This window comes from Sorex araneus, chromosome 2, assembly GCF_027595985.1.
Source record: "Sorex araneus isolate mSorAra2 chromosome 2, mSorAra2.pri, whole genome shotgun sequence".
Lineage (NCBI taxonomy): Eukaryota > Metazoa > Chordata > Mammalia > Eulipotyphla > Soricidae > Sorex > Sorex araneus.
In genome coordinates this window covers 232664470-232674746 of record NC_073303.1, presented here as the reverse complement: position 1 = coordinate 232674746, position 10277 = coordinate 232664470, and the positions used below count along the sequence as shown (strand labels likewise).

At 59.4% G+C, this 10277-nt stretch overlaps 1 protein-coding gene across 1 annotated transcript; it reads left to right on the top strand.

The window, feature by feature from the left end:
- Positions 1-1062: 1062 nt before the first annotated feature.
- On the top strand, positions 1063-7945 carry HAPLN4 (hyaluronan and proteoglycan link protein 4). Its single transcript, XM_004616825.2, has 5 exons — positions 1063-1209; positions 1912-2032; positions 2347-2709; positions 3557-3871; positions 4053-7945. Exons 1-5 carry the CDS (start codon positions 1081-1083, stop codon positions 4442-4444), a joined length of 1320 nt encoding a protein of 439 aa, XP_004616882.2. The 5' UTR covers positions 1063-1080; the 3' UTR covers positions 4445-7945.
- The last annotated feature ends 2332 nt before the right edge of the window (positions 7946-10277 follow it).

The following is a 10277-nucleotide window of genomic DNA, read 5'->3' as shown; positions in this document are numbered from 1 at the left end:
AAAAATGCTTTCCAAACCTCGACTTCTTTGCCTGACTGTGGAGGGTGGGGGGTCTGGGGGCCATCCAGGTGGGACTGCTGCAGACAGGGAAATGGAGACTGAGCGCTGAAGGACAGACTAGCCACCGCGTGCCCCGCACCCACTGCCACCCCACTCCTGCATGCCATGCTGGCTCATGCCCCATGTCCCAGATGGAATAATGACAGGCCTGGACCGATGTCTCTGAACTGACAGCAGGGCCCCCCGCCCCTGCTTCTCCGTCTGGTGCCTCCTGTTGGGGGCACTGAGGCTGGGGTGGCGGTTAAAGGAGTTAAGGGGATGGCCCACTGGTTCCAGGTTTTTTTGGGGGACAGAGGTGGGAGCTCGAGCCATATCCTGAGGTGCTGAGTGTTGCTCCCAGTTTGGTGCTCAGGACAATCCCAGAGGTGGTTGGGGATCATGTAGTGCCAGGGACCCCACTGGCCACACACAGAGCAAGTGGCCTGGTGAACCCGTGTGTTGTCTCTCAGTCCCGATGCTAGTTTGGGACTCCCGTGAAGGGTCAGGTTCTGGGGTGACTGATCTGACAGCTGCACTCTCTGGACCTTGTGCAACCAACAGTGTGACCAGTTATGAGATATTCCCCCAAGGGCCTGGAGACAGTACAGCAGTTAAGGCCGTGCACCTATCACCTATCCTGACATGGGTTCGATCCCTGGCATCCCACAAGGCCTCCCAAGCATCCCAGGAGTGACCCCTGAGTATTCCCAAGTGTGGTCCCAAAACAATAATGTGACTGATGTTTCCCGAAGAACCAGCAGAGATGGGGGCAGGCTCGCGATGCCCCTGGTCTTCTGGGCATGATTATGGGGACCTTTATGGGCATGATTATGGGGACCTTATCCTCCAAGTGCGGACCCACGACCCCTCCATGGATATCCACGTGACAGGAAGGAAAAGGAACCCCCTTCAGGTCACTCATCATCTCTCCACCTCCACTTTTAAGCTGGTCAAACACGGAACAGAGAAGTCCTGCTGTATGCCCAGGCCTTGGGTATGAGCAGGGACCCCAAAGTTACTCACGGTGGCACGTCCCCTTTAATGCCCCCCCAGCACCCCTCCCTCCTTCCCTTGCAGGCAGACTCCGGGATTGCGCTGCCTGCCCAGTCAGCTTGGGGTGCGCAGTCTCGGAGCGCGCGGGCCGCTCGGCGGGGCCCTATGGGCAGCATGGTAAGTGGGGTCTGTGGCTATGGCCCTCTGTCCCATGCACACCCCTCTGAGTGTCGGCTCGGGGTCCCTCTCCGTGCGGGCCACTCTTTCCGGCTCCCGGGCGCACCTGCCTCTCGGCTCCACTTTTCTCCCTCTTCTTCCCCGCGGGTGCCTCTGCTCGCTCTCGAGTTTCTCTCTTCCCCATGCCCTGCTCCCTCCTTTCTTTGGCCGCGTCGCGTCTCTCCTGTGTCTGTTCCTCCCTCTTCATTCGTCCTTGCTTCCTCTCTTCTCTCCTCCATGTCCCCATCTCTCCGGGCTGGGCTCGGTGTCCCGCCGAGATCTGCCGGGGCCCCGGCTGCACCCCCTTCCCCCCGGGCCGGTTTGCTGCAGTCTCCTGGCGCACGGATAACCTTGCTGCTGCGGCCGCGGCTCCTCCCCCGTCCCGGACCCGGGCCAGGGCGGGGGGCGGGGCTCTGCGCCTCGGGCTTTGAGGTCAGGGGGACCCGGCGGGATCTGCGTGTGGGACCCCGGGAGGGTGAGCCCAGGGCGCGGGCTGCGCCCAGGAGCTGCAGTGAAAGAATAAGGAGGATGAGAGGTTGAGCGCCTTCTCCTCGGCCGCGACTGGGGCGGCCCGGATTCAAAGATGCGCACGTCGCGGGGCGGGCGGGCCGAGCTCCCCTGCAGCCCCCGGAGGGCGGGACTGACGCCAGGTGCCTCCTCCAGGTGTGCGCTCGGGAGGCCCTGGGTCCCCGCGCGCTCTGGGCTGCGGCGGCCTGCAGTGTCCTGCTGCTCATGGTCCCCACGGGAGCGCAGCGCGGCAGGAAGAAGGTGGTGCATGTCCTGGGTGAGTGCTGGCAGCAAAGCCGGGCAGGCGCCTCGGGAGCGCGGCGGGCTGGGAGGGGGCGGCGGGGCCCGGCGGAGCCAACTCCAGACCACGCCCACCCCAAAACACGCCCACGACAAGCCACGCCCCTCACCGGAGACCCTGCCCTCTACACGCAGTCCCTCTAAAGGCGCCCCTCCGCGGGAGACTCCGCCCACTGGAGACTCCCCTCCCCGTGAGGCTCCGCCCCCTGGCGACTCCGCTCGCCGGAGGCCCCGCCCCTCCCCACCCCCAGTCTCCCATTCCCCTTCTGAACCCTGCTTGGTTGCCCACAGAGGGTGAGTCGGGGTCGGTGGTGGTACAGACGGCCCCCGGGCAGGTGGTCAGTCACCGCGGTGGCACCATTGTCTTGCCCTGCCGTTACCATTATGAGGCGACCGCCCACGACCACGACGGCGTCCGTCTCAAGTGGACCAAAGTGGTGGACCCGCTGGCCTTCGCTGACGTGTTCGTGGCGCTGGGCCCCCAGCAGCGGGCGTTCGGCAGCTACCGCGGGCGGGCCGAGCTGCAGGGCGATGGGCCTGGCGACGCCTCCCTGGTGCTGCGAAACGTCACGCTGCAGGACTACGGCCGCTATGAGTGCGAGGTCACCAACGAGCTGGAGGACGACACGGGCATGGTCAAGCTGGATCTGGAAGGTGACTGGGTGGCTGGAGGGCTACTGTAGTCCCATCAAGGGGCCCCCAAGGATCAGAGGCTGCAGGGGATAAGGTCAGAATTTTGGAGTGGTTTTGAGATTCAGGAACATTTGTGGTGTTGAGAGGTATTTCAGGGTGCCACTCTTGGAGAAAGGGCTTGCCAGTGGCATCTAGGAAGTAGAGATGAGAGATGCTGCAAAGTTGGCACCGAACTTTGAATGAGCCAGTTCAAACTGCATACCATTTTAGAGAGCGCAGGTGGGATTCAGGCACAGTGTGATCTGGGCTCTCACACTGCAGCTGAATTCTTTGGCCAGCTCTGCTTCCCTGGCTGGGTTTTCTTAGGGATGTCTCGAATTTTGATGAAACCAAAAACCTAGCACCAAGCTTCTCAACAATCTGCCAGCCACAGTCCTAGAGTGGTCTCTCATTGACTCAGCCAGGAGCCAGTTGGTGCGGCTGGCAGTTAGGATGCTGTGATTGATGGGCTGTAGGGCTGAGTGGTAGAAGAACAGCCTTCTAGAGAGACAGTACAGTGAGTGGATGGGGACGTGCCTTGACACACTGCACCGGGGTTCAATCTCCGGCATCCCTTTGGATCCTCCCAGTCCACCAGGAGTGACCCGTGAGCGTGGAACCAGGTGTCAGCCCTGAGCACTGCCAGGTGTAGCTCCAAACCAAAATTAATATAGGGGCCAGGTCAACGAAATTCCAAGTTTGAGAAGCAAAGTTTTGAGAGGTGTGTGGACCAGATCAGATCTGAGACCAGAATCTGGCAGGCATTGGAAGATCTAGGCCGAGGAGTCAGGGGCAGCCCCACCACCAGCTGACTCTGTGTGTCCCCCAGGCGTGGTCTTCCCTTACCACCCGCGCGGGGGGCGCTACCAGCTGACCTTCCGCGAGGCGCAGCGCGCGTGTGCGGAGCAGGATGGTATCCTGGCGTCGGCCGAGCAGCTGCACGCGGCCTGGCGCGATGGGCTGGACTGGTGCAACGCGGGCTGGCTGCGGGACGGCTCGGTGCAGTACCCGGTGAGCCAGCCCCGGGAGCCCTGCGGTGGCCGAGCCGGCCCAGGGGGCGCCGTCGGGGGCGTGCGCAACTACGGCTACCGGCACGACGCCCGCGAACGCTACGACGCCTTCTGCTTCACGTCCAACCTGGCCGGTGCGTATGCCTATTCCCTCTCGGGTACCCGCCCCACATCTCCGTCCCCGGCCCGTCCGGAGCACGCGGTGCCTCCTGGTCCCCGGCCCTGGGACCTAGCACCGCCCTCATGCTCTGGGGCCCCGCGAGTCCAGGGAGGCCGGTCCCTGGAGCGGTCCTAAGTGCCCGCACTCCCCCGCAGGCCGCGTGTTCTTCCTGAAGCCGCTGCGGCCAGTGCCCTTCGCGGGAGCCGAGCGCGCGTGTGCGGCGCGCGGCGCGGCCGTGGCCAAGGTGGGGCAGCTGTTCGCCGCGTGGAAACTGCAGCTGCTGGACCGCTGCACGGCTGGCTGGCTGGCCGACGGCAGCGCGCGCTATCCCATCGTAAACCCGCGCGCACGCTGCGGCGGGCCCCGGCCCGGCGTCCGCAGCCTCGGCTTCCCCGACGCCACGCGCCGCCTTTTCGGCGTCTACTGCTACCGCGCGCCCGGCGCACCCGACCCCGCACCCGGCGGCTGGGGCTGGGGCTGGGCGGGCGGCGGCGGCTGGGCAGGCGGAGCGCGGGACCCCGCCGCCTGGACCCCGCTGCACGTCTAAGCGTCCGCGGCGCTGGCGGCTGGGGCGCTGAGAGCTGATCCGGCAGCCAGCCGTCCTGGAACACTGACGGCGCCCCCCCGAAGTCCTTTGGCGTCACCTGGACACCGACCAAGCCCCCCATCTCCTGGACGATGGCGACCCCTCCCCCAACCTTCTCTAGGCGCCAGCGCAGGCCGGAGGACCCCTGGAAAGGAGGCTGACACCCCGGATTTTATGGAGACGGCCACACGCCCTCCGCTTCTCCTTGGACTGGGAGGACTGGTACTTTACTGTTCTTTGGGGGGACTCCGAAGTCACCTCCCCACCATGATCTGCCTCTGGCCACCCGGCAGGTGACAGGCAGAATGAGGGCTCCTATGGGGCCTCAGATGGGGACCTCCCGTTCTCTTCCCCCCCCCCGCCCCCGCCTCCGTGAGTACCCCAGAGTTCCCGGAGGCCACCCAGGGTGAGGGTCCATTGGGCTGCAGCTTTGCGGGCTGGGCCCCACCCCTCAGGTATCCTTCTGGAGGAGCCTGGCCACGCACCCCAGAAGCCCCTCCCCTGCTTGTCACCAAAGAGCTCCCAGGGGCCCCTAGGAGCCACGTGCCTCACTTGCGCCGTCCCCACGGCGACCCGCGGGGCCTCCCAGTCACCTCATCTGCCCGCCACGGAGATGGTGCCCTCCTCAGCTGAGCCTGTGGTCCCCACGCCTTCCCTGACGCCTCTAACTCCCGCCTCTGCTGTCTGTCCCGGACCATCGCCCCAGATGCTCCTGTCCCTTACCTTCTTATCTCTCGCTCTCACCATGGAAGCAGGCTGCCGCCCCCCCCAGCATTCCTCAACATGCAGCTGGGATCCCCAAGATCGTTACCATGGAGAAGAGACTGATGTATGAGGTACCAGAACACCTGTGCCCCTCTGCTTACCCCCTCCAAGTCCCGCACCTCCAAGCTGTCTCTATAGAGACAGTCTCCATAGAGACTGCCCACGCCATCCCCATGGCAACAAACCTCCCGGCTCTCAGGAACTTCTTACACACCCCACGACTGACATCGCCCCTTCAAATGGGCCCAGCCCGAGGTAGCATCTTCAGACCCCACTGGACCCACCTGCTGCCCTGGACAACAGCTCGGCATGAGATGCCCCAAACCACGTGTTGGCTCTGCCTGGCCACAAATGCACAAAGCTGGGTTCCGGGTCTCTCTGCACAGGGCACCCACTTCCCGGGCCCCCTCCTCGCAGACCGCCCCTCTTCTTCCAAGATCCTCTCCCCATTTACCTCCTTAGAGATTCAGGAGACATGGAATGTCTTCAAACCTCAAGTCTACCCAGTCCCAGGTTCAAAGGAGCGATTCCTGCACGTGCATGTGTGTGTGTGTGTGTGTGTGTGTGTGTGTGTGTGTAATGAGCTCACTCGGGGGCCCCCCTGGAGCTTAGCTTGCCACTCCAGCTCTGGGGACCCACCTCTGAGTTTGGGGCCCACAGGGCTCTGGTTTGAATGCTGCTTCTGTGGTCAAGCGTCCATAGCCGAGTCTGGACCATCTTTGCATTGGACCAGTCCCGAGGCCCAGAAGGGCAGAGCTTATGGCCAGACCTCAGTGAAACTCCGTGTCAGTTTGTTTCTTGAATGAGAAAGTGAGACAGTGGGTGGCTGGCTGGTGTGTGCGAATATGCTTCAGTGAACAGGGTGTCCTCCAGCTGGGGGAGCATGGTGATGGGGGAGATGCCACACCCCACTCGGCACTCTCTCTCCTGTCCCCCACCCAGCCCCCACTCTCCGGCCTGAACTGTGCCATCTGTCTCGCCCTTCTTGGCCCTTGAGCAGCATTGTCATCCTCTGGGGGGCTGGGATGTTGCATGAGCTTCTTGGGGTGGCTGGGATGTCCCCATTTCTGGAGCAACCGTGGGGGCAACGTGTACGGCCTGCATTGATGAGTGAAGTGGGTGCCGGGCTGAACCCCTTGAATGTGACATGTCCAGAAGACACTTCCTGCTGGGGCTGTCCGGCCTTTGGTTAAATGCTAGGGTCCATCTGGATCTTGCTTCTTTGGCCACGTGTGTAGAGATGAGTGGGTGAGGAAGCGGGGGGTCATGGCCTGACCTTTGCCCTGCGGGACTGTATTCTTCCTTCTCCCCCTGGGCACAGCAGCCTGGGAACCGGCACCGAAGTTGATCCTTCTAGCTGAGCCAATGAGAGCTGCAGCACCTCTTCCTGAACAGCCCTGATTGGTTCAGGGTGAGACCCAGACTGACCAATGGGACCTAGAATTGGACGGGCCTGTGAAAGGAGGGGGCCATCCCCCTGTCCCTCTGTCAGGCTGTCACTCTGGGGCTTGCGGGGCAGGCATAGGACCCGGTTTACGAGCTGAGGGCTAGTAACCCTCCCCGAATCCTGTATTTCTTTCTTTTTTTTTTTTTTTTCTTTTTTGGGTCACACCCAGCGATGCACAGGGGTCACTCCTGGCTCATGCACTCAGGAATTACTCCTGGCGGTGCTCGGGGGACCATATGGGATGCTGGGATTCGAACCCGGGTCGGCCGCGTGCAAGGCAAACGCCCTACCCGCTGTGCTATCACTCCAGCCCCCTGTATTTATTTCTTTTTAAACAGATTCTTTTTGACTGCTGTTTGCTTTAGTTTGGGCCAGGTAGGTGCTTAGGAATCACGTGGTGCCCTGCTCGAACCCAGGCCTCCAGCGAGCAAAGTATGTTGCAGCTCATTAAGGCAACTCTTAGCCTCCCCTTTTTGCCCCCCCTTTTTGGAGGAGGGGTCAGGGGGAGAGAGGACAGCGCGTTTGAACCCAGAGCCTCACATAGTTTAGTTCCCGGAAGCTCCAAGATTTCTCACACGTGCTCCTGGAGACTTTCTGAGTTCCTTCAAGCAGACACATGGAAATATTGGCCCCGTTTGCACAGATGACAGGGGCGAATTCCCATGGCTGGGTGTGGAACTCATCAAGAAGGCCCTGCCTGAGTTCCTTGCCAGCACAGCCACACAGAAAACCACCCAGAACACAATTCGCCAGGGTCCAGGGATTGTCAACCGCTGCGCTTTCCGAGGGGCTAGGGGCTCTTAGCCGTGCAGCGCCAGCCTTCCCTTTGGGCTGGCTTTCGGCCTCCTTAGGAATCATTTAGGCATGGGGACCCCACCCAGCAATGCTCAGGGTTTACTCCTGGCTCTGAGCTCAGGGACCACTCCTGGCGGGGTTTGAGAGACCATATAGGGTGCTGGGGATTAAACCAGAGGGGGGTTAAAGTAAGGCGGGCACCATCCCCGCTGTCTTCCTGCCCCTGTGCGAGTCGCTTTGCAGTGGCTGAAGGCTGAGTGACATTTTCTATGTTCACCGCACTGGGTAACCTAACCGGTGCCTCTGATCCTTTCCACCGTTTCTCTCCCCCAGACCTCCTCCCCGTCAGCACCTCCTCCCCCGCCTGCCTCACGCCCCAGCAACTTCTGATCCACTTTCTGTTCTGTGGATCCCCTGTCTTGATAGTTGCTATAAATGGAATCTTACAAAATGTGTCCTTTGTGTCTGGCGTGTCTCACTCTGCATAAAGCTCCCGAGGTTCATCTCTGTGTCAGGAGTTTGTTCTGTTCTGTGGCTGAAGAATATTCCATTCTAAGAGTGGGCCCCATTGTTTACCTGTTCGTCTTTGGGTGCTTATCTGGATTGTCCCTCCTCTTAGAGGCATCTGAGAACAGTGCTGTTACTCACATTCCTGTGCCATCATTTATTTTAAAGTAACTATTTTCCTTATTAATATGTGTGAGGAGCGATAGTACAGTGGGGAGGGCGCTTGCTTGCACACAGCTGACCTGGGTTCAATCCACAGTATCCCTTAGGGTCCCCCAAGCCTCACCAGGAGTGATTCCTAAGTGCCACTGGGTGTGACCAAAGACAAATACAACAAAAAACACAAAAAATGTAGTTGAGATTATTTCCATCATAAAGATCACTCTTTCTTTCTTTCTTTCTTTCTTTCTTTCTTCCTTTCTTTCTTTCTTTCTTTCTTTCTTTCTTTCTTTCTTTCTTTCCTTTTTGGGTCACACCCGGCATTGCACAGGGGTTACTCTTGACTCATGCACTCATGAATTACTCCTGGCGGTGCTTGGGGGACCATATGGGATGCTGGGAATTTGAACCCGGGTTAGCCACGTGCAAAGCAAACGCCCTACCTGTTGTGCTATCACTTCAGCCCCTCACCCTTTTGTTAGAAGGTAGACAGAATAGTTGTTTGGCTGGCCCATCCTTTTAATAAGTACCACCTAGAGTACCCATTTGGACAACTCCCCATCTTTTGCTGCCCTTTATATAGTGTTCTTGTACATATAAGCAAGTGAAATTGGAGATGGGGTTTAGGACTGGTTTGATCAAGGAGTCCAAACTCACCACTTGATAATGATCTTTCCCTCCTAGAGAAAGGGGCAACCCCTCCCACCATGGGTATGCTCACAACCCCCACCAGGGGCCTGGGCAGTAGCCCAGCAGACTCAGTTGAATGCTGGCCGTGCAGGAGTCCAGGCTTTGTTGCCAGTACCAATTGGTCCTTTGAGCTCCTGTGGGAGCTACTGTAGCACACAGTGTCCTCTATGAGCAGCACGAGAGTTGAGGAAGCACTTCCTGCTGGGACACAGACCCTTGTCTTACTATCTGCGGCGCTAACCACTCTCCTCTCTGGCCTTCCCTGCAGTGGTCATCCAAACAGCCAGTCCTTCTCAGTCCACATCCATGTCCACTGCCATCTCTGAGCTCCTCAAGGCCACCGTTTTTATTTATTTATTTATTGCTTTTTGGGTCACACCCAGCGATGCTCAGGGGTTACTCCTGGCTCTGCACTTAGGAATTACTCCTGGTGGTGCTTGGGGAATCATATGTGTTGCCGGGGATTGAATCCGGGTCGGCCTCAAATGCCCTCCTTGCTGTACTATTTCTCTGGCCCCAAAGCCACCCTTTTTATTGATTGATTGATTGATTGCAGGGAGGGGCCACGCCCAGTGATGCTCTGGGCTGTTGCCTGACTCTGCACTCCGGGTTCATCCTGCCTGGTTCAGGGGACCCTATGGGATGCTGAGGATAGAACAAAGCAAGTGCCCACCCCACTGTTCTATCACTCCAGCCATCATTTTTTGGGAGACACACCCAGAGGTGCTCAGGACTTACTCCTGGCTCTCTGCTTAGGTATCACTCCTGGTGGGGCTCGGGTGACCATATATGGAGCTGGGATCACACCCGGGCCAGTGGGGTCAGCTGCGTGCAAGGCTGGTGCCTGCCTGCTGTCCTAGCGCTCTGCCCAGTCTCTTCGTGGTTTATGCCCTATTTCCTATCTCTCTATCTCTGGGACTGGAGCGATAGCACAGCGGGTAGGGAGTTTGCCTTGCACGTGGCCAACCTGGGTTCGATTCCTCTGCCCCTCTTGGAGAGCCCAGCAAGCTACCGAGAGTATCTCACCCACACGGCAGAGCCTGGCAAGCTACCCGTGGTGTATTCGATATGACAAAAACAGTAACAACAAGTCTCACAATGGAGACATTACTGGTGGCTGCTTGAGAAAATCGATGAACAACAGGACGACAGTGCTACAGTGCTATGTCTCTGCTCAGCTGCCAACATCCCTTCTGTCAACTTGTTCCATCATGTGCCCCTTTGGCTTTGGGTGATTGGTTTCCTCTCATTGATATGTAGGGGCTTTTTGTATTTTTCAGTTTTGGGGACCACACCGAGTGGTGCTCCTGAGTCATTCCTGGCTCAGTGCTCAGAGCTCCCCCCTGACTCTGTGTTTTGGGATCACTCCTCGCTCTGTACTCAGGGATGGGAGGGATGGAATGGGGTCCATGAGGCCTTGACCCCTAAGCA